At 55.2% G+C, this 23,407-nt stretch overlaps 2 protein-coding genes across 3 annotated transcripts; one reads left to right on the top strand and one right to left on the bottom strand.

Annotated features, from left to right (window-relative positions):
• Positions 1-4: 4 nt before the first annotated feature.
• On the bottom strand, positions 5-13,213 carry ACTN3 (actinin alpha 3). Its single transcript, XM_045485951.1, has 21 exons — positions 13,026-13,213; positions 9,257-9,371; positions 8,962-9,081; positions 8,560-8,646; positions 8,390-8,477; positions 7,854-7,932; positions 7,689-7,770; positions 6,830-6,915; positions 6,455-6,547; positions 5,771-6,001; positions 5,499-5,646; positions 4,197-4,347; positions 3,503-3,611; positions 3,267-3,407; positions 2,821-3,003; positions 2,242-2,376; positions 1,974-2,153; positions 1,403-1,549; positions 1,243-1,308; positions 382-540; positions 5-298 (listed from the first exon to the last, which is right to left on the bottom strand). The coding sequence occupies exons 1-21, from the start codon at positions 13,170-13,172 to the stop codon at positions 140-142; spliced, it is 2,706 nt and encodes a 901-aa protein (XP_045341907.1). The 5' UTR covers positions 13,173-13,213; the 3' UTR covers positions 5-139.
• An 811-nt stretch (positions 13,214-14,024) lies between these two features.
• ZDHHC24 (zinc finger DHHC-type containing 24) lies at positions 14,025-19,697 on the top strand. 2 transcript variants are annotated; one of them, XM_045485949.1, is made up of 3 exons: positions 14,025-14,369; positions 15,465-15,742; positions 19,105-19,697. In XM_045485949.1, exons 1-3 carry the CDS (start codon positions 14,089-14,091, stop codon positions 19,398-19,400), a joined length of 855 nt encoding a protein of 284 aa, XP_045341905.1. In that variant the 5' UTR covers positions 14,025-14,088; the 3' UTR covers positions 19,401-19,697. The 2 variants fall into 2 exon arrangements, with proteins under 2 accessions (XP_045341905.1, XP_045341906.1); XM_045485950.1 differs by lacking the exon at positions 14,025-14,369 and adding an exon at positions 14,377-14,578.
• Positions 19,698-23,407: the final 3,710 nt, after the last annotated feature.

Here is a 23,407-nt window from a genome sequence, read left to right as displayed (position 1 = left end):
GAGAGAGGCTCACGGATGGCTCTTTATTCAGAAGTACGTGGCTGGCCGTTCTCTGAGGCCTTTGCTCCAGGAGATGGATGGAATCAGCCAGAGGGAGTCTCCTCTCTCTGACTCATGTAGAGAACCTTAGGGATTGAGGTCAGAGGTCACTCTCCCCATAGAGGGCACTGGAGAAGGCCACATAGTCCAGAGCACCAGCTGGAGCCCCGGAGCCTTTGTAGGGTGCCATACGGCGGATGCAATACTCGGCCTGCTCGGCTGGGAGCTCCCGCCGCAGCTCCTCAGGGGTGATGTAGTTCTGGGGGAGAAAAGGTTATTGAGGACCCCCAGATCCTGTTCCCTGTCCCAGCCCGCCAGCCCTCTCCACCACCCAGGACTCACCTTATCTCCTGCCAGGATCTTAAAGGAGGCCACAACTTGCTCAGCTGTGTCGGTCTCGGCTGTCTCTCGTGTCATGAAGTCAATGAATGCCTGGAAGGTCACAACTCCGGCGGCGTTGGGGTCCACCATGGTCATAATGCGAGCAAACTCCACTTCTCCCTGCAGGGATAGAGGCCAGGCACCATGCCCATGGGTGCTGAAGCCAGAGGACTCCTGATGTCCCTTTCTGGGGACTGTCCAGCTTTGGCTTGATGACCCCAGTTACAAAGTGCTCTCTTCCCTCCATAGACGGTGCCGCAGCTTAGCTCTGGCTTTATAGGAAGTCCTTTCTACTAAGCTAAAAACTGCTTCCTGTTCCTGGCAATGTCCCCTATTGCCCTTCGGTCCTGATCTTTTTTTCTGGAGCTCTCTGTAGTGCTGTTTCTCTGGGGGGAAATGTTGCAAGCTAAGGCGCTTTTGTTTTTTTCTTTTAAAACTTATTTTTATTTTTGAGAGAGAATCTTAAGCAGGCTCCATGCTCAGCACAGAGCCCAACGCAGGGCTCAGTCCCAGGACCCTGGGATCATGACAGCCAAAATCAAGAGTTAGACACTCAAACAACTGAGGCACCCAGGGGTACCACAAGCTCAGGCTTTTGAGTCACATAGAACCAGATCCAAAGGCTAGCTGTGTCCTTGAGCAAGTTAATTCACCTCTCTGAGCCTTTGATGGCCCTGCGTGAAATGAGGTAATTCTGCCCAGCCCCGGTGGGTGTGATGAGGAAATGAAGTGCCTGTGGAGGGGGGAGGGGTGCAGTAGGTGATCGGTATGCAGGACAGAGGCACTGATGGGGCTCCTGCGATGCGGGCTGGGGGCACTCACCAGGTCATAGCCCATGGAGATGAGGCAAGCTCGGAAGTCGTCAGGCTCCATCATCCCATTCCGCTTCTGTAGCGCATGAGTGGATGTCAGACTTGGTCTGCCAACCCCCCCGCCCTGGCCCCCCAGGTCCACCACCCCACAGGGCTGGGCCCCTGCTGACCCGGTCAAAGTGGTTGAAGGACGCCCGGAACTCGTTGAGCTGCTCCTGGCTCAGGCCCTTGGCGTCTCGGGTCAGTACCTGGTTCTCCACCTCGTTGATAGTGCGGGCGATGGAGGTGAGCAGCTGCTCCCAGCCTACGCGGATGTGCTGCGGGGTCGGCGGTGGGCCAAGTCAGTGGGCGGCCAGTGCCTGGCCGCTGGCTCTAGCTTCACTTCCAATCTCCTGTGTGCCCCTGGGAGAGTCTTCCACCTTATTGGGGCTGTGTCCCTATCTGGAGGTTCCACTGAGTGGCCTCCAGCAGCCCTTCCTGCCTTGCAGTCTGGCGACTTGTTTCGTATTAAGTGTTGATCAACCGGTCATGGCGAGACCTGGCCTGGCTTTAGACTCCTGGGTGACTCTGGACTGGTCACTTCCCCTCTCCAGATCTCAGTATCCCCGTGGATACACTGGGGGACCTGGACAAGCTGAACTGGGGACCCTCCTGGGGCAGACGTGCTGTGTCCGGCCACGGCTGCCCCAGGCTTCCCTGGCCAGTGCCACCTCCCCTCTCTCCTCAGCAAGTGGATCCCACCTCCATGCTGTAGACGGTGTGCTTGTTGTCGAACACCAGGCTCTCCTGCAGAAGCTGGTGGTCGCCCTCCAGCCGGTCAATGTTGCTCTTGTAGTTGATGATGTTCTGCTCCTGTTGCCGCAGCCCCGCCATCTGTTCCTCCAGAGACCCGGCCATCCCTGCTGCTAGGCGCCCCACCTCCTGTAGGGGGACCCAGGCGGGATGTGAGCTCCCTGTGGCCTGGCCCTGGCCCCACTCCCCCAGCTCGACCGCACCATCCAAGCCTTACCTCCACCTTCGCCTGGATCCAGGGCCCAACAGCATTGGCTTGAGCTGCAAACTGTCTCCGGAGCCTCTCGTTCACCTGTTGCCGGGCCAGCTCCTCCTGCAGCGTCTGGTCACGGCTGGGCACCAGCTTTCGGACCTAGGAAGGAGGGTGCTTGTGCGTGGGTCAGCTCTGGGAGCGAGAAGATGGCTTTGAGGGGAGGTGGGCTCCGACCCCTAAAACGGGCCCTGCAGCTCTGAGCCAAGATGTCTGGGCTATATGGACAAGCTCTTGGACAAGTCATTTGACCTCTTGTTTCCTCATCTGTGAAATGGTGCTGATGATATAACTGATAGCTAACCTAGGTTGTTTTATAAAGATGTCCACACCCAGGCTCAATACAGGAAAATGCTGCTGTTATAGCCATTTTACAGATGGGGCCATGACAGGAAGGGTGACTTATCCAGGGCTACATGAAGTCTGAGAGACCCCAGATCCCAAGGCGGACTTGGTTCTCCATATCTTGGGACATCTGAGGTTTCAGGGCAGTTAGAATGCACAGGAGTGGGTGGGAGGCAGGGAGAGGTCACAGGCAGTACTGACCATATCCCACTTAGCGTTGATGTCCTGCGGTGTGAGGTTGATGTAGGGGTTGGTGAGGCTGGGCCGCAGCCCGTACGTTTGGCAGATCTTCTGGATCTCACCCTGGATACCCAGGATGGCCCCTCTTTCTCGGTCAGCCTCGGGCAACGTAGCCTTGAATTGGTCGTGTGCAGTCAGCAGGCTCTGGGAACGACAGGAAGGAAGCATCAGCCGGCACCCTTCACTTCCCACAGGCAACAGGGCAGCAGCGTGCTCCAGGCCACCCAGCAGGTCCCTGGCAGGGCTGGCTCAACCCAGGCCTCCAGTCTCCCAGCCTAACACTTGGGAACTGGGGTTTCCCTCCCACCCCCATTCCCCAGGAACCCAAAAGAATGGCTGACAGGATTCTAGGCCAGCTTCCCCATCATCCCATCCAGCACCCCCGCACCCAGAACCCCCGCGTCCACCTGGGTCTCCTCCACTGAGTGCACCAGCCACACATCCTGCAGGTCCTCCACGGCACCATCCAGCCAGTTGTTGAAGGGTGCCGCCCGCCGGGCAAACTCCAGCTGCAGCTGGTCAATGGTCTCCAGGAGCTTCTCCATCCGCTAGGAGCCATGGGGATGGCGAGTCAGCAGCCTGCCCACAGGCCCCTCACCAGCCTCCGGCCTCCAGCCCCCAGTTCTCTGGCCCCCAAGCCCACCTCCAGCGCGTCCCTCCTCTTCTGGGTCAGTGTGCCCAGGTTGTCCCACTGGTCACAGATGGCCTGGCAACGGCTGTTCACCGAGGCCGCATCATGGTAGTCCAGCTCACTGGGGGCGAGAAAAGGGATGATCGTGGGGTCAGACCACAGCCCAGATTTCCACCTGACTGTCCTCCTGGGACTGGAACCTGTGCCCCAGATGAAGGCGGGGGTGTCAGGGGAGGTGTGGGGGAAGCAGGGCAGTCCTGGGGGTGGAGATGGGGGTTCCAGTGTGATCCCTGGGTAGGGGGTGCCGGCAGATCCTCAGCTCCAGTCCCTCGGGGAGCTCGGATGTGGGAGGTGGGTCGTGTTTCAAGGGTGGGATTGCTCGAGAAGGGGCGGGTGTACAGGAGGTGGGGGGGCGTGGTCAAGGCTGATGGGGAGGTTTTGGGAGAACCGGCCACGGAGCTGAAGGGGGCTGAAGGGGGCGGCCAGGTTAGGGTGGCCCAGGAGGGTGAGGCAGGCCAAGCACGGGTAGGGAGTGCGGGTCCCAGGTGGGGACAGGACAGGATTGCGGGAGGAGGGGAGGAGGAGAGACGTGAGCACCAAGGCAGGGCTGCTGACTTGAGGGCAGCGGGGAGCCCGGGTGGGCGGAGGGACGAAGCCAGGTCGGGGCGTTGTCACCGGGGCGAGCCGGGAGGCGGGCCACGCCTACTTGAGCTCCTGGGCCAGAGCGGCGATGTGCTCCACGCGGTCCTGGTGCGCCGCCAGGTCGCTCTCAAAGGCCTCGTGGCGCCGCAGCAACGCCCGCACCTCCTGCAGCGAGGCCGACTCGTAGTCGCGCTGGCTCAGCATGTCCTCCTTCCCTACTCAGAGAAAGGACCGGCTCGGGTCACCCAGCGGCGGCCACGGCGGGAGAGAGGGGGTTCGAGCGAGGCTGCGTGACCTTGGAGATTCCTCATCTGTGAAATGCAGGTGATCACACCTGCCCGGCCTATCGGCCTATCGTAGGGGTTTGTTCTGCGGCGCTAGGGTGATAAAGTGAAGTGAAGCTCCCGTTCCAGGGCATGACCTGTAAATCACGCCAGTGTCCCCGGATCCTGCACGTTTCAGGGTGGCCCTTGGTACAGTTCGGGTATTATTGCATATCGAACTACCTCCCAACGACTAATGAGCCCCTGACCTTTGCTCACCAGTTTCCCCAGTGCCTGCCACAGTGCCTGACCCTTGGTAGACCTTCTAGGAATATTTGTTGGATGAATGAATGATGAATATAAAAGTGCTTTCAGAGTGAATTACCATAATTACACAGATAAAACCAAATAATAATAATAATAATTGCAGCAGCGACAATTTATTGAGTACCTTTGCATCTTGCAGAGCTGGTAACAGGCTTAAAGATTCAGACACCCCTTAAGAGTCACAAAATGGCTGTATATTTAGGGAGTTTTTATATCAAAGCATTGTTATTCTTTGTGCCCATAATCCATTATCAGATGTTTGTTCATTATTTTATTTATTTGTTTGTTTATTTATTTATTTATTTATTTTGTTCATTATTTTTGACAGATTTCATTTATTTGTAGGATTAAAATCCCTGGTAGAGTACGGAATGAATGTTTTCGTACAGAGTGTTATATTTGACTCATGCAGTATTTTGCCACCAATATGCTTTGAGTATAACATAACTGCTGTTAGCATTGAGGACTCACCTGCTACGTGTACCAATAAAATGCTAAATGACAGATTAATCAGAGCAGACCTACAGAAGGCCAGAGCTGGGAGACAGTTAGGGGTTGAAGTTCACAGATGAAGAAACCGTGGCACAAAGAGGAGAAGTGACTTGGTCGCACAGCAAGTCAGGGTAGGACTAGAAAACAGGTCCCCACCCCCACCCCACCTCCCTAGTTCCTGGCAGAACAAATGCTCCTGACCTGTGCATTTTGCCAGGACCCCCCCTCCCCCACATACCCGTTTTCACCCCAGGACAGACCCAAGCCCCGTGAGGTGTACCTACCCCGGGTCCAGGTTTCGTGCAAGGAGGCCTTCTGCTGGAATTTCTCAGCCAGGTGCTGGAGCCGCTGCAGGCGACGGATCTCCGAGAGCAGCCAGTCCTCGTAGCCTTTCTCCACCTGCTCCAGCCCACGCCATGCGTTGGCGATGTCCTGTGGGACAGGCAGAGGTGTCTTCCGTCACGGTATGCCCATTGTACAGATGGGGACACAGAGCCCAATGTCGCCCAGAGGATGTGGGCAGAACGGGGGTCACCCCATCCCCGGCCTGGCTCACCGAGACGAGCTTGCCCTCCGAGGGCATGAAGGCGGGCCGGTGGCTCAGCCGCAGCTTGGTCTGCAGCGTATTGAAGTTGATTTCCAGCTGGCACTTCTCCTGCACTCGGGGCGGCTTGTGCAGGCGCCGGTAGTCCCGGAAGTCCTCCAGCTTGCGCTGCATGGCACTCATGCTGGGCTCGCCCACACGGTTCTCCAGCCATGGTATGGTGCGGCGGATCCATTCCAGCAGCTGCCAGGGCCAGGCAGGTGCAGCGCAGAGAGCTCTGAGCCACTCTGCTCACCCTTTCCACCCCTGTCCACCCACACCCCGGGCTGTGGCCGGAAGGAGGGGCCTCCAGCAGAATGGGGGTCCCCGCTAATCAGGGAAGGAGTGGGATGGTAAATGTCTGAGTCCAGGGACCAGCATAGGCTAGCACAGAGCAAAGGGTCATGAGATTTACCTACATATGAGTGAACAGATAAATGAATGAGTAAAGCAATGAATGATGAGGGAATCAGTGAATGACCAGGAGCTTGGACAGGCAGCAGAGGGCAGGAGATGAGTGAAGATGGCAGGAAGAGGCTGGAGGAGGCCAAGGCCAAGGCTCTGGGGTGAGGGAGGCTCTGTGGGCCCGGGCTTGGGCCAGGGTTGGCGGAGCACAGGTAGGGGAAGGGGAAAGGCCCTCTCTGGCCTCAGTCTCACCTCACTGGCAAGCTTCTCGTACTCCTCCATCAGCTTCTCGTTCTCCTGGTTCACAGCCAGCACCTTACAGATCCTGTTGGCAGCCGTCTCTGCCTGTCGCGGGAGGCCGAAAAGGTGGGCACTGGAATGAGCTACTGCTTTCCCTGACACAGCTTTCCTCTGTAAAGCCCTTACAATTTGGATCCGTGCAGATAGGGGAGCACATCTTTTAGGATAAGGAGGGAGCTCCCAGACCAGATGCCTCTGCTTCTGAGTTCCCCAGAGACTGAGTATATGTGGCTGGGACAGTGGCACTCCCACCCACATGGGGCCCAGCACCTCCAAATGTCGGACCACAAGCCCAGCCCAGGCAGCAGTAGCGGGGGAACCCCTTACCTGCTCAGCCCCGGCGAAGGCGTGGTAGAAGCAGGAAACATAGGTCATGATGGCCTTCTCATCAGGCTTTGGGGTGTTCACGATGTCTAGGGGACAGCAGTGAGATACAGGCATTTATTGCCCAAAGCCGGGCTTGAGGAATGGGCTCACGCCCCTAACAAGGCAGAGAGCTCCCTCGAGACGGTAAGGGTGGAGACATCTAGTCACGGTTACCAACCGCCGGCTACCCCAAACCTAGCGTCTGCCTCTTCCCTGGAGCCCTCCCCAATCACCCCAGTGTCCAGCAACCTGCCCCTCTGTGGGGTGAGAAAAGCGTAAGGGAGCGGGTGAGTGAGCAGACACGCAGCCCTCAAGGAGCACCAGCCCACACTGCCCGGTGTCTCTAACCATCCCACCCCTCTGTGGGTCCACCTGTCTTCTGTCTTTTCCCCAAGTCCTCATCCATTGGTGCCCACAGACCCGGGCACCAGGCACAGTAGGTGCTCAGAAAATGTTTGCTGCTTCAGTTGACTGAAGACTTGACTGGGCACAGGGACAAGAGGCAGGGCCTGCCCTTAAGGAGCTCCACACTCCCAGGTACCCAGGTGACAGATCTGAGACAGAAGGTGGCACCGTGAGGGAAGAAGAGGAGAGGCTGCTTCCACTGGCTGGTGAGGGGTAGGCAGGCATGATAGAGGGCTCCTGGAGAAGGGGGCCTTGGGCAGGAAGGATTCTGACGGAGACGGGGGCGGGGGGGGGGGAGGGAAGGGGGAGGGGAGAGAATTCCAGGAGGAGGGAAGAGCAGGGGCAAAGGTGAGAGGGTGGGACCACGCCATTGGTCAGTAAGTGGAGTCCTCGCCCAGGCTAGACTTCCTCTCACCTTCGGCATCCAACATCCTGGGGATGTCCAAGTATTTCTCCGCCACCTCAAAGGCAGTGTTTAGGTTGCCAATGGGGTCGTCCTAGATGGGCAGGAGCAGGGACAGGTGAAATGGCAGCTGAGGGCAGAGGTGGGGAGTCGGGGCTGGGAGTGACAGAGGCCTACCTTGCGCAGTTTGGCATAGTCGATGAGGTCAGGGCGGTGTCGGTGGATGAGAGCACAGAGAGCCAGGCCATCCTTCCAGCTGGACAGACAGAAGTGGGGGTCAGTCCCGGATTCGAGCTGAGGCTCTGTGCTTCCCTCACTCCAGGAGCATCCCCATCAGGACAGCCTCATCAGTAAAATGGAGTTGTCTAAACTCCTTGGCTTGGCATTTGAAGCCTTTCATTACCAGAGTTGGACCATCTCCTCCAAGCTTATCATGATTCCTTCACATACCCTGTCCCTGGGCCACACCAATATCTAGATGTTTTTGCTTACAAGGTCCCCTCTGGCTGGAATGCGGTTCCAGGGAGGCCTCCAATGCACCCTCCCTCACCCTTCTGGATTCCATCGCAACATCGACTGAGTCCTCCTATTTTCAGACACTGCGCCAGGAACTTGGCTGTGACCTCTCCTCTCCTGGGGCTTGTGATAGGGGCCAGCTCTGTGCCCCAGAGCCCAGCAGAGGCCCGTGTGCATGTGCTGACCGGCTGACAGACCTGGTGTGGAAGTTCTGCACGTTGACGTTGCGGTACGGCGCTGTCTTCCGCTGGCACCACAGGAGCAAGCCTTCCTTGGCCGAGGTTTCTGGGTGGGGATGGGGAGAGCTATTAGCTGGGGAGAGGGGTCTGGGCCAGCCCTCCCACTCTATCGCTTCCCCACCACTCACCCTCCACAGAGATGTCCTGGATGGCGAAGCGAAGGATGATGGTCCAGATCATGCCCAGGGTCATCTTCAGGTTCCCGTCAACAATCTCTGCAGGGTGGGGAGTGGGGACAGATTCCAGCCGACATTCAAGGCCTGTACCACCTCAGCTGCCTTCCCTCCTGCTCCGCTCTCCGGCCCTTGTCCCCCATCCCAGAGCCGGTACCTAGTAAGTGTTCAATCCCGGAACACCCACTGGCGCCAGGTCCTGTGCCAGCACTTTGGGCACGTTTGCCCCTTAACAGCCCCTCCCCAGAGGCCTGGATGGTCGACTCCGTGGGTGAAGAGACTGAGGCTCACAGAAGCGACTTGATGCCGGGACCGCCCTCCAACCCCCTGCCAGGTCCTCTCCCGCCACCTCCCTACCTTCGGCACCAATGGACACCAGCTTAACCCCCTTGCTGGCAATGAAGTCCAGGGCCTTGTTGACATTGGCGATCTTGTGGAAGCGCATCTTGCCTTTGTCTGGCCTGGGTAGCCTCTCTCCTGGGTGTAAGAGGAGAGGTCAAGGGTCAAAGGTCACAAGAAAAAGCTGAAGACCCTGTCCTCAAACTTCCCCCTCCCCCACTTCATCCCCTCCAGCACTCTGCTGCCGTGTTCCCCCAGCTCTCCGGATTCTCCTAGGTCCCAGGGTCCCTGTGCATTGATTCGCGCCCCTCACCTGAGATGACCTCCAAGAGCAACATGAGTTTGAGGCCATTGCGGAAATCCTCCTCGATGTTTTCAATCTGGGTGCCGGCCTTGCGCAGGTGTGAGTTGCACCAGGCAGTGAAGGTCTGGGGGGCAGAGGACAGCACTTAGACCCTAGCGCCGGCTCTGGGGGACATCAGGGTAGATCTCAGAGCCCGGGCCCCAGATTCAAGTCCTGGCCCAGCCACTGACTTGCCATGCAAGTCCTTTTCTCTCTCTGAGCTTTAATTCTCCTGGAAAAGGAAAAGTGGGCGCTGGGGCCCACACAGGTCCCAGTTTGGACCTGGGACACACCAGTTCCGGTCAGTCTCAAGCACCTGAGGGGGATTTAGAAAAATTGTAAAGCATACGCTCCAAAGTGTGGGGCCCTCCCACACACAAGGGCCAATGCAGGGTGATACCGCCCTTCTAAGGCCTGAAAAATTCTGGACTGAAGCATGTCCGGCTCTGAGGGTTGTGCCTGAGGAACTGTGCACCCGTGTTACTATTATCTCAGCCCCACTGCCCTCCCGGGGCTGTTGTGAATTGGCCTCCAAGTAGAACGTGAGGGTGCGAGAGCTTTGCAGGTCGCAGAGGATCATCTGGGCACAAGCGCAGCCTAACACGGCTCCTGGAGGTGACTACCTTTCCCCTCTCCCTAGAGTCATCCTCAGCCTCAGCCTCTGTCTGGGATGGGACGGGGGGGCCGCTGTGCAGTTGGGTGTATATTGGGGATGGGCGTGACCTGGTGCAGCCTGGTGCACAAGTTTCCACCAACCTATCAAGCCTTCAAGCCCTGGATTCTGCCATTAGCCACAGAGTCCTTGGTAGAATCTATCCTTGGGCTCCAACTCACTCACTGTGGCCCAGGGTGCACCCCTTGCCCTTTCTTGGGCTCGGTCTCCCCATCTGTACAATTAATCGCCCAGACTTCACGATGTCCCAGGTCTTTCTTCCTCCAATCTGGCAGGATTCTAGAATTCAGAGCATTCCCCCACCACAGAGCAATGAATTCTGGGAGGTGGCCCTGGAAGTCAATTGGAATTATTTCCCTCAGATAGCTTCCCTTCCCCAGACCAGCTTTTCAGCTGTCCTTAGAGCTGGACGTGAAAGATGATGCTTTAAATACTTGAAGGACTGTCGTTGCTAAGGAAAGAAAGTGAGCTTCCCGTCACTGGAGGTATACAAGTGAGTCTGAGCACTACTGGTTGGGGCCCCAAGCACAGGAGAAGGCAGTCGGATTCTCTGTAGTTCCCTCCAAACCCAGAGTCTGAGATGCTCTGGGTCTAGATAAGGCAGGGAGGAGAGGCAGGACTGGGTGGGGGTTCCATGGCGGAGGAAGGGGCACTCTTTCCTTTGACAAACATGACTCTTAACGAGATGTGGTCCCTGCCGTAACGGAGCTCACGGTCAATTAAAGAGTCACGTTGGTCTGAGAAGTGCTGGGAGAGACTAGTGTCAGGGAGAGGAGGGAAAGAACTCTTCAAATCAGATGGGGGGCCTCCTGGAGGAGGCTACTATCTGATCTGAGCTGCAATGGAAGGGCAGGAATTATTCAGACAGAGAAGGGCAGGCAAGGGCACGCCAGGCAGGGCCAGCGCCACAGGCAAATGCTCAGCAGGGAGAAACAGCTGTGAGGTCTGTGGGGCTATAGCTATCTGGGTGCCGCTGGAATGAAGCTGGGGGTGTTGGGGCATAAGTGGTGAGAAGCAGGCCGGAGGGGCGGCAGGGGCCAGGTCATGCACGATCTTGGGTGCTAAGCCAGGGACTTTCAACTCGATCCTGAGGGCAACAGGGAAGAGAGGGAAGCTTTCAGGCAGAGGGAGGTGGGCAGAAAAGTGTCTTAGAAAGCTCTTTCTGGTTACAGAGTGGAGGCAAATGGCTTGGCAGAGCAGAAGGGAGAGGTGAGGAGGTGGTGCCCAGGACCAGGGTGAGAGAGGAAGGGTGTCAGTGAGGCGGCATAGGGCAGGATCAGACAGATGGGGTAGAAACACTTTTCCTTGCTGAACTGTAAGCTCCCTGAGGCAGAGGCTTTGTTTTGTTTCCTGCTGAATTCCTGACACCTAAAACAGCACCTGGCCCATAGTAGGATCTCCCTAAGAAATACTGAATGAATGTTTTTGAATGAGGTTGAACGAAGAGGACTCAGGCATCGAGTGCTCCAAGACCCAGAGGAAGCGCAGGGGTGGAGTGGGGCTGAGGATGAGCACAGAGATGCTCAAGTTGGAGGAGAAAGAAACTCTGGAATGGCCAACTCCCAGAGATGCTGGTTAATTTCCAGGGCATCTACGTTGTGCAGCCGTTGAATGAATGGATGAGGTGGGTGGCTCTAGGTTGAGTTAGAAGGATATCCCTGATATTTTGTTAAGTGATGAAGGCAAGTTACAGACTAGCACGTGTCTTACGAAGGGCGGGCGGACCTGGACCTGAGAGAAACATGGTGGGTGGGGTAGGGATAGGGGTTGTGGCAGAACAGATGGCAGCTGGAGCCAGGGGCAGGGCTGACATCACCGGGAGATGGCCAGACCCAAGGACCGCAGCCTTGCTCAGAGACAGGTGCAGGAGGAGCTTGAGGGGAAACGTGTCACCGGGGGCACCCCAGCCTAGTCAGCTGAGCCTCCCAGTCTCTGGGGTCATCTCCTGTCATCTAACCCAGCAGGAGTGCTCTGATTCTAAACCCTAGGATTCTCAGATCCTGCAAATTCCACTGAGCACTCCTGTTCCCTGCCCTTTCCTGGAGTCGCACACTGTTGGCAAATGCTGAGCGGGGTCCGATGACTTCATGGTGTCCTCCCTACCCCTGGCCTGCCACTCCCCAAAGTTTCCTCACTCCAGCCCGGATCATTTTCTCTTTTGGGAACCCAGGTGTTCTGCCCCCTCCACTTGGGAAAGTCTGGGAGTGAAAATAGATCAGGGAGGGGGCCCGAGTGCCCTACAAGGCTGGGCCTGGGCAGCAGCTGCCCGTGTGCCCCGCTCCAGCTCCCTCAAGGCGCTGCCTCAGCACAAAGTGTCCATCTGGCCGGAGCGTCAGGTTACTGTGTAAGGGGACCCAGGCTCCCCTCCTCCTTGACCCTGTGGCCTTTTCAGCAGACTTAGGGCCTCTGGGGTGGGAAGGGGTATCTTGAGAAGGAGTGGGGGTGGGGCAGACAAGGGGCAAGGACTCTCAGGTTGGGAGGGGGATTCCTGCTTTCTGACAGCGTATGATTTGGGTTCTATCTCTGCCCCTTTCGGGGCTTCAGGTTCCTCATTTGACAATTGGGATGGAGTTGAAATGAACCCCAGGGTGGAGAGAATAGAGAGAAGAGAGTGGGGAGGGGTCTGGGATGGTTCCCTCCTCCCGCACACTCCCAGGTCCACCAGTTGCCCAGCCGCAAGTCCTCTGGGTGGGGTCTCGGATATTTAACTAGAGGGTTGGTGGTGTGGGGAGAAAGATTATTCTCCCCACGCTCCCCAAACTTGGATCTCCTGGGCTTCACCCAATCCCTTTTTGCCAACGGAAGTGGGGCAGTGGGCAGTGGGTAATGAACCCTGAGGGGTGGGGACCCCAGAAACTCTACTGGTTATCCTAAACCCCTCATGAGCGCCCCCAGCCCTCTCTTCCAGCCCTAGGGGACGGCAGAGGACTGATGGGCAGAGCCTGGGCTAGGGAGTGGCTCTCCGGGTTAAGACAGGCTCTGCCCCAGACCTGCTGAGATGCCAAGGACAAACCGCCCGTCTTCTCAGGCCTCAGTTTTGCCATGTGGAAATGGGTGAGCACTCACTTTCCGCTGCTGCTTCTCCCAGGCCGGGTCCAGCAGTAGGTCGCGGTCCCAGTCCTCCTCCTGTTCCATGTACTCGCCGCCCCCGCCGCCGCCCACGAAGGGCCCCTCCCTGACCCCCAGACCCTCGGGCTGCATAACCATCATCATCTTGCTCGGGCTCCTGGCTCCGCTGCGCTCGGCGCTCTCCAGAACACCGGGGCCGCGTTAAGTAGCTCCCCGCCCAGCCCCGGATCGGATTCGCGCTAAATATGGGGGAGGAGGGAGGGGCCGGATGGGGGCGAGGGCGTTCGGGTCGGGACCTGGCGAGAGGTTGCCCTGGGGCCAGGGGACTGCAGGATTTGGGGGTGCTGGGGGGATCCCATGGCGGAGTTTCGGGGTTCCCGTCCCGGCTCCGCCTCTTGGGTGCTGTGTGGCCGTAGGAAAGCCACGGCCCTCTCTGTTTCCTCACGTGTACAACGGAGATGACGATAATAACAGTGACTGTAGACCGCTCTAGAAGCTGCCCCTTAGGCCTCCTCCTGACCCTCTCCCTGCGCGGCGCTGGTGGGAAACATAGAGCCCTATCCCCATTTCACAGTCAGAAACAGCGAGGCGCTGAGCTGTTTGAATGTTTTCTGGGGTGATGGAGACACTCGGGCATGGGAAGGGGTTCCAGGCCAGCTGGATGAGCCGATGCAGGGCTATTAATATCGGGGCGGCTGGGGGTTGAGGGGGAATGAATGTGCTGAGCCGGGAAACCCCGATGCCACCGAGTCTGCAACTCAATCCTCCAAACCAGCCAGCGAGAGCAGAGGGCGTAGCTTCGGTGGAGGGGCGTGGCCTCCGCTGGCGGGCGGAGCTATAACGTGCTGTCCTTCCCTGCTCCAGCGCCAACGGGATTCCAAGCTTCTCGCTGGCTCATTCGGCCGTCCAATCACATGTCTGCATCTTCGGGCCGCTCCCTGCGACTCTAAGCCCCCTTCGAGCTTCTATTGGTCGTAGAGGGCGTCCGTCTGCTACTATCCCCGCCCCAATACGGAAGCGGTGGTGTACTAGGGACCCGATAGCCGGTGGGGTCCAGGCCATGGGGCAGCCCTGGGCGGCGGGGAGCGCGGAGGGGGCGCCCGCGCGGCTGCCCCTCGTGCTCACTGCGCTGTGGGCCACGGCTGTGGGCTTGGAGCTGGCCTATGTGCTAGTTCTGGGTCCCGGGCCACCCCCGCTGGGACCCCTGGCTCGGGCCTTGCAGCTAGTGCTGGCCGCCTTCCAGCTGCTCAACCTGCTGGGCAACGTGGGGCTCTTCCTGCGCTCCGATCCCAGCATCCGGGGCGTGATGCTGGCCGGCCGCGGTCTGGGCCAGGGCTGGGCGTGAGTGGGGCGCGGGATCTGGCGAGGGGGGAAAGCAGGAGGAGCCTTGGACTGGGGGAGGCGCCCTAGGACCTGAAGATGTTAGAACCAGATTATAATAGGATCCGCTTGTTAGAGCCGGAACACTCTTTTAGAACCTGGATGGTAGATCCTGAAGACGTATCATTCATTCACTTGCAAATATTTAATGAGCACCTGCTATGTGCAAGGTACTGTTCCGGCCACTGAAGGTACAATAAAATAGATTCCTGACACCCTGGAGCTGATTTCAGTGGGGGAGGGGGCAGATGATTAGTTACAGGCATAATAAATTAGCAAATTGTATAGAATGTTAGAAGATGTTGGTGGTATGGAAACAAAAAGAGCAGAGTAAATGGTGTGCAGGTTGCAGTTTGAAATCGGGTGGTCAAGGTAGGTATTTGCACAGACTTGAAGGAGGTGGGGGAGTTAGCCATGTGGGGATCTGGGGGAAGAGCATTCCAGGCAGAGGGAATAGACAGTGGAAAGACTCTGAGGCGGTTATGTGCCTTGCATGTTCCTGGAACAGCAAGAAGGCCATTGTGGCTGGTGTGGAGTGAGAGGGGGAGGAGAGAGGTTAGAGATGGAAAGACCTTGCAGGACACTGAAGGCTTTGCTTTCACTGGCAGTGAGATGGATAGCCACTGAAGGGTTTTGAGCAGAGGAGAAGGGCACGACTTAGACTTCTAAGGATCAGTCTGGGAGCTGGCGTGAGACTAGACTAGGAGGAAACAAAGCTGGAATCAGGGAGAACAATTAAGAGTCTGTTGCAGTAATCCAGTAATCTTTTGGTGACTTGGACCAACGTGGCGAGCACAGAGGAAGTGAGAAGTTTGCTCCTGGGTGTTAGAGGCCTTAGGACTGGATGTCTGAGCTGCAGGAGCCCTCGGACCTGCAGTGCTAGAACTGGAAGGGCCCAGGAAGTGGTGTTCAGCCTGCATTTATGTATGATGGACTTGAGGCTTAGTGAGGACAGCGGCTGTGCCTGCTTCCCCAGGATGGGCTCAGAGGCTGACCGGGCCTGACGAGGTGCTCAGAGCTGCTGGGGGAACTGACTCTGTGGTTCCTTCTCTGCAGTTACTGCTACCAGTGCCAAAGCCAGGTGCCACCACGCAGTGGGCATTGCTCCGCCTGCCGCGTCTGCATCCTTCGTCGGGATCACCACTGTCGCCTGCTGGGCCGCTGCGTGGGATTCCGCAACTACCGGCCCTTCCTGTGCCTGTTGCTTCATGCTGCGGGCGTCCTGCTCCATGTCTCTGTGCTGCTGGGTCCCGCCCTGTCGGCCCTCCTGCGAGCCCATGCACCCCTCCACATCGCGGCCCTCCTCCTGCTGCCCTGGCTCATGCTGCTCACAGGTGGGGAGCTTTGCAGTGGGCCATTCTGGTGGGGGATGGGATTTCTGGCTGGTTCTCCTGGTAGTGCCCTGGGGACCCAGTCCCAGTGTCATTTATGGGGGGTGAGGGCGGCCCGGGATTCAGCTGGGTGTGCAGTACAGTAAAATACAGGGCCTTGACACAGGTACAGAGTTCTGGCTGGGAGAATCAGGGAAGGGTTCTAGGTGTGGGCACAGAAGGAAAGACTAGTGGGGATTCAGGACACAGGTTGGGATGGGGAGGGAGCATTCTAAGTGGGGGTGCATTCTGAGTGAGGGGAGCAGCCTGAGCAAAGGCATAGAGGTTGGACAGGGAGTAGGTTCAGACTGGATGGTGGAGGTCCTGAATGCTGGTGTGAGGAGATAGCCAGCCCTGACTTGACTGGACAGTAGGGAGCCAGTGAAAGTTATAGTCAGGGGAAGCTCCAGGCTTTGGAAGTTGGGAGGAGCGGACATGGATCAGGAGGTTGATTGAGAGGCCATGTTCTGGATGACAGACTTATTCCTCTTTCTTCTGACAACCCCCCGCCTCCCTGAGATAAAATCCACCCCCCCCCATTTTTTTTTATACTATTTGTTGTCTCCCCCTGAAATGCTTTGGGATTTCTCTCCCTTGACTCCTTCCTCCCGACTCCTCCGTGGTCCCCTTTGTAACCTTGTCCTGCGGTTACTAAACTCCATGACCATTCAGTGGTCACTGTGTCTCCTTATCCTCTCCAAACCCCAGTCTGTCCCAAGGGCCCCTCCCTGCAGCCTGGGGGGAGGCCTTGGAAGGCCCAGTGGGGATGGCAGTGTCTTCCTCTGCCCACTGGCTCCCTGAGCAGCCTCCTTGATGACCCCCTGCCTCCACTGAGACCCAAGCCCTCCAGCTGCACCTTCCTGTGGCCATTGCCCTCTGAGCCCTGGGCCCTGGTGAAATCCTGGGTGTCTGAAAGTCTGGGTGAATGGCCCAATCAGTGTCCCCGTTGCTCAGCCTCTTGCCCTTCTCCTCCATTTGACTCCCTCCCTCTACTCCCACGTCCACCCTAGACCTTGTCAGAGGCCAAACTGTGTCAGAGCCAACACCTCCCAAATCACGCTATGAGCCTGTCACCCCTTTCTCTGCTCCCCACCTCCTCTCCTTCTTGCCAGCTCTCACTCTGACACTCCAGGACACCTGCTTCGTGAGCGCCTGGCCCTCACCTTTCTGTCCATCAACCCTCCCCACGTCACTGCCCCCACATCCAGCTTAGAATCCTCATTCCCACCATTCTTCTGCCAACATCTCAATCCTCTTGCTCTGTCTGCCTCCCGCTGTGCCTTCCTGGCTTCTCTGTGTCTGCCCCTGGCTGCTGCCAGCTTCCAGAGATGCTTGGTACTTCGTGGCAGTTGGTACCATGCCGTGTTCATGGCTGCGGACCCCAGCAGATCCAACCTGACTGCCTCCGGCTTCTCCTGATGTCTGGCCCGTCCTCCCTGCTCAGAAGCCTCGCTGTGGGCCTGCTCTCCTCCTGCCAACCCAGGCTCTCTCTGCATGCTTCCTCTGGGTTTTCCCATCGGTACAAAGCCTCTCTTCACCCCACATCCTCCTCCTCCCTAGCTCTTGCCTCCAGACTCTTCTCCTGTCAGCAGCCAAGCTGCTGCTACTGCTGCTTTTTTTTTTTTTCTTTTAATGTTTATTTTTTAGAGAGAAAGGGAGAGAGAGAGAGAGAGAGAGAGAGAGCAAGCAGGGGAGAGGGCAGAAAGGGAGACAGAGAATCCCAAGCAGTTTTGAGCTGTCAGTGCAGAACCTGACGCGGGGCTCAAACTCAAACCATGAGATCATGACCTGAGCTGAAGTCAAGATTCAGACAGATGCTTAAAAGTCAGACTCTTAACCGACTGAGCCACCCAGGCACCCCTAGCAGCCAAGCTTCTTGAAGGACTTGCCCGGGTACAAGACCTTTCTGCCTCAAGACTGCTGACCTCCAACCCCCTGGATGGCCCGTATCCTGGATTCTCCAACAGCCCTTCCTGCATCCTGTTTCCTTCTTTCTTTCTGGTTTCCCTCTCTCTTCTTTTTTTTTTTTTTTTTTTAATTTATTTATTTTGAGAGAGAGAGAGAGAGAAAAAGAGAGAGTGGGGGAGGGGCAGAGAGAATCCCAAGCAGGCTGCACACCAGTAGTCGCCGAGCCTGACTCAGGGCTCAGACTCACGAACTGTGAGATCATGACCTGAGCCCAGATCAAGAGTCGGACGCTTAACTGACTGAGCCACCCAGGCGTCCCTTCCCTCTCTCTTCTTGGTTGGGTCCCAGAGGACCTGCCGCTGAGGTCATGGTGTTGACTCCGTCTTACTCTACACTCTGGTGGGTCTTGGAACTGCCTGTGCTCCAACCGCCTGCAGACCTGCGTGTCCAGCCTGGGCTTCTCTCCTGAGCTTCCAGAACCATCCATGCATGGGTCTCCCAGACGCCCCTCCATCCTGCCTCAGGACCTTCAAACAGAATGTTTTCTCCCCTCTTCACCTAGCAGATACCTCCTTCAGGCGCCACCCAAGATGCCACTTTATTAAAACAGATGAAACCCACTTCCTTTAGCCTAATACATCTGCTTGGCATTTCCCCACACAGCCTCTTTTTTATTGAAGTAGAATTCCTATAACATGAAATTCATCCTTTCAACCACTTTCTAGTATACAATTCAGTGGCATTCAGTACATTCACAGTGTTGTGCAACCATCACCACTGTCTAATTCCAGAACATTTTCATCACCCCAGAGGAAACCCTGTGCCATTAAACAGTCCCTCCCCATTCCTCCCTTGAATCCCCCAGGCCCTGGTAACCACTAATCTACGGTCTTGTCTCTTTGGATTTGCCCGTTTGGGACGTTTCACGTGAATGGCATCATAGAATATGTGACTTTGGCGTCTGGCTGCTTTCAGTGAGCACAGTGTCCCATGACTTCCTGTAGTTCATTTGTTCAGCGGATACTTAGTACCTACCGTGGGCCGGGAGGTGCTGTGCTTTTCCATCGTAACACACATCACTGCTGTGATTAAGTAACTGAGAAGCGATCTCTTAAACGTCTGTCCGTGAACTCCCGGAGGTTAGGGGTCCTGTCTACTGTTCATCTTGGTGCCTGGTACCATGTCTAGCACCCGGGAGGTGCTCACAAGTTTAGGGTGAATGGAAGTCAGATCTTGGGTAAGGAGCTGTGCTGTGTCTGTCCAGATCACCAATGTGGGCTGGCTAAGGAATAGCCAGTGAGTGTTTGCCGAGCAGAGGAACGAGCCCCTGCTTCGCAGTGGAGGGTGAGGGCAGGAGCTGGGCTTTGGGGGGACTGGGCCCGCTGCTGCTCCCTGACCCTCTTGCTTTCTCCTTGCAGGCAGAGTGTCTCTGGCGCAGTTTGCCTTGGCCTTTGTGACCGACACGTGTGTGGCAGGTGCACTGTTGTGCGGGGCTGGGCTGCTCTTCCATGGGATGCTGTTGCTGCGGGGCCAGACCACGTGGGAGTGGGCTCGGGGCCAGCACTCTTATGATCTGGGCCCTTGCCACAACCTGCAGGCAGCCCTGGGGCCCCGCTGGGTCCTTGTCTGGCTCTGGCCCTTCCTGGCCTCCCCCTTGCCCGGAGACGGGATCACCTTCCAGACTGCAGCTGATGTGGGCCTCACAGCCTCCTGACTCCAGGAAGAGCCAGAGCTGTTCGGGGAGAGGGGAGCAGGAGAGGGGGCTCCTAACTCATCTCAGGCCCATCCCTAACCTCAGGAGGGGAGGTGCACTGGTACTTAATGCCTTTCGGCAACTCCAGTCCCATCCTTGGCCTTGCCCCTGCCCAGCTTGGACTCCAGTGTCCAGGGCTTGGGCCCTGCAGCTCTGCCTCATTGGCCCTCTAGCAGAGTGGCAGGCTTGGCAAGGGGCTGCTTGGCCAGCCTAACCACCCCTTTGCCAAGTTAATAAAGCGCCCACTTGGTTCTTGGACTCCCTCCATCTTTCTAGGTTTCTGGTTCCTCTCACTGTCAGGCCTGGGACCCACAGAATGCCTGAGGGCATGAGGGGCCAGGGCTCTGCCTCCTGTGGCCTTGGTGGGGGCCAGAGCTGGGGCACAGCAGGCCAGGGCTGCATGTAGGGATCCAGGGAAAGAGAATGCAACATTCTTTCCCTGGTTCAGGGCTTTATAATTAGAAGCATCTCCACAACACTCACTGTGCCTCTTTGGCTAATCTGGTACCAGAGGCGGCAATTATGAGAGTTGATGGGATGAGATCATGGGGCAGTGAATGGAGGAGTCAGGATTTGAACCCAGATATTTGTGCTTTCTCCTTCGTCCTTACACGGCTGAGGAAAGTGTGTAGGCAAAACTGAGGCAGAGAAATCAGGTGGAGATGTTCAAGCATCTGAAGGATGATGCTCAGAAGGCCAAGCTCTTCCTCTCTGGAGCTACCTGTTAAACATTTTTATTTAAATATAGTAAATAGACTTCCTGTTAAATGTGGCAGGTTTAAACACATGCGTTTACCTCTGTTTCCTCTTAAAATCTAAAATGAGAGTAAAGAAATAAAACAGGTATAAATTTACAAGGAGAGAGAAAGTAGGAGGGAGACAGTAATAGACCAAAGGAGCTGATGATGTTTTGAAACATGGGAAATGGATGGAGGCTCATAAACTCTCTTAGCAGAGAATTAGAAATTAATTAAATGTTCCTAGAGGGAGGGGCCAAGAAGCAGCCAAATTGTCCCCCAGAGCCCTGGAGGCTCAGGAACTCTCCTGGCACCATGAAAGGCAAGGTTTGGGACGGACAGTAGGGGGACTGATCCAAAGGGCAGCTGGGTTGCCCTGCCCCCAGGGCACTCCCTACCCCTGGCAGCCAAGCAGCTATCCTTCTAGGGTAGAGATGGGTGCTATTCGAAGAAGCCTTGGGTCTCAGGGGCACTGGGGGAGGGTGGGGGGGAGGGGTTGGACCCAAAACGGGGTTAAGTGAAAAAGTCTACAGATGCTGCCAAGGGTGGGGGGTTATCATCCCGGGACACGGCAGGCTTGTCACCCAGGAACCCTCAGAGAAGTCCATCCTTCTGACACGTCCTGCCCATACCCACAGAGGTTTGAGCTGCTAGGACTTCGTTTTTTCTAAATGGCATGTTCAAGAACTATTTTGTAACTGTTAGGAATGTGGTGTGCCTGGCACTCTGTGCTACTTTACCCCTCCAGAATACTTTTCTTTTTCTTTCTTTCTTTCTTTCTTTCTTTCTTTCTTTCTTTCTTTAATTAAATAGTAAGGAGAGGCAAGAAGATATTTATAAAATAAAGAGGAACTCCCTCCCCAGCCCCATTTAAGAAGAGATGGAACCGGGGCGCCTGGGTGGCGCAGTCGGTTAAGCGTCCGACTTCAGCCAGGTCACGATCTCGCGGTCCGTGAGTTCGAGCCCCGCGTCAGGCTCTGGGCTGATGGCTCAGAGCCTGGAGCCTGTTTCCAAATCTGTGTCTCCCTCTCTCTCTGCCTCTCCCCCGTTCATGCTCTGTCTCTCTCTGTCCCAAAAATAAATAAACGTTGAAAAAAAAAAAAGAGTGCTTCAGACTTAAAAAAAAAAAAAAAAAAAAGAAGAGATGGAACCCACTTCTTTGAAGTCCCTGCTGTGCCCTCCCTGGTCGAGAAAACACTGTGCTGTCTTCACCATTCCCTTGCTTTGCCTTGTAATTGCATTACCTAGGGTTATATCGGTTTTGCATGTTTTTGAATTTTATATAAATGGAATCATACCGTTTATTCAGTCACTCAATATTATGTTTCTGAGATGTATCCAAATCAATGTGTGTAGCTGTGGGGCATTCCTTTTCCTTGATGGATAGTGAGCCGCTGAATCTACCCCAATTTATTTGTCCCATTTTGTCTCACGGGTCATTTTATCTGCCCCTGTTGTGTGACTCCCTAAGATCCATCCATGGTCCTTGCTCTTCCACATAAATTTTAGAATCCACTTGTTAAGTTCCACCAATAAAAATCCCTTTGAGATTGTGAATGGAACCCAACTGAATTTACAGATCGGTTTGGGAAAAATCAGCATCTATATGAAATTGCATTTTTCAGTCATGAACATGGTGTATCTATTAGATGTTTTCAATAAAATTATATACTTTTTCTCATAAAGATCATGCCTCTTTTGGTTAGATTTCTTCTTTTTTTAATGTTTATTTATTTTTGAGAGAGAGAGTGTGAGCAGGGGACAGGCAGGAGACGGAGACACAGAATCCAAAGCAGGCTCCAGGCTCTGAGCTGTCAGCACACAGACGGACATGGGGCTCGAACCCACGAACTGTGAGATCATGGCCTGAGCTGAGGTCAGACGCTTAACCTACTGAGCCACTTGGGCGCCCCACATTTCTTCCTTTTTTATTCATTTTTGAGAGACAGCAAGAGCGCACGAGTGGGGGAGGGGCAGAGACAGAGGGAGAGAGAATCCCAAGCTGGCTTTGCACTGTCAGTGCAGAACCTGACTCGGGGCTCGAACTCACATACCGTGAGACCACACCCTGAGCCGAAACCAAGAGCCAGACGCTTAACCGACTTAGCCACCCAGGCGCCCCATGGTTAGATTTATCCTTAAGTATTTGATAATGTTTTGTTATTGTACATGGTTTATGCAAATAGATTGTGTACAGCAAACCAAAAACTTACCATTAACTTATAAACTCTTCTGAGTTTTCTATGTTTACAATAAAATAATCTGTGAGAAGACAGTTTGGTTTTTCCTTCAAAATTTTTATACCTCTTAATCTTCTTGCCCCTCCTGTATGGGTAAAGTAGTGGGCACCTGACTTGTTTCTGGCCTTTGAAGAAATCATTTCAATATTTCACTATAAAATATGTTCATGGTGGGTTTCTTTTTTTTTTTTTTTTTTTCAACATTTATTTTTGGGACAGAGAGAGAGAGAGCATGAACGGGGGAGGGGCAGAGAGAGAGGGAGACACAGAATCGGAAACAGGCTCCAGGCTCTGAGCCGTCAGCCCAGAGCCCGACGCGGGGCTCGAACTCACGGACCCCGAGATCATGACCTGAACCGAAGTCGGATGCTCAACCGACGGAGCCACCAAGTCACTCCTTAAATTGCCCTTCTTTTTCTTGTTTCCCAGAGTGGAAACTTCTAAATTACTGATTTCAGATCAATGCTACAAGTTTCCCTTTAAGCACTGCTTTTGCTGTATCCCACAAATTTGGTAAGTGTGTTTTCATTTTCATTTAGTTTAAAATATTTTTAAACTTCCCTTGAGATTTCTTTTTGACTCACATGTTATTTAGAAGGGTGTTGTTTCATCTCCACGTATTTGGGGGAAATGATGAAAATTTAGGGGATTTTCCAGTTACCCTTCTGTTAGTGATTTCTAGTTTAATCCCATTTTGACCTGAGAACAGACACTGTATTATTTCCAGTCTTTTAAATTTGTGAAGGCCTACGTTATGGACCAGAATGTGGTCTGTCTTGGTGAATGTTCCACGTGAGCTTGAGAAAAATGTGTATTCTGCTCATGTTGAAATAAGTCTATAGAAGTCACTTGTTGACTGATGGTTTGGTGACCTCTATATCTTTTCAAAGACATTATAGTTAAAGATTGACCACAGAACAGAAAGAGCTGAGAATTAAAATAGTGGAATTTTAAAAAACAGTTCCAGAGAAGAGCTGAAAGAAAAATTTCT

The sequence above is a fragment of the Leopardus geoffroyi genome, chromosome D1 (assembly GCF_018350155.1).
Source record: "Leopardus geoffroyi isolate Oge1 chromosome D1, O.geoffroyi_Oge1_pat1.0, whole genome shotgun sequence".
In the NCBI taxonomy this organism is placed as follows: domain Eukaryota; kingdom Metazoa; phylum Chordata; class Mammalia; order Carnivora; family Felidae; genus Leopardus; species Leopardus geoffroyi.
The sequence above is the reverse complement of the archived record's forward strand: the minus strand, read 5'-3'. Positions and strand labels throughout refer to the sequence as shown.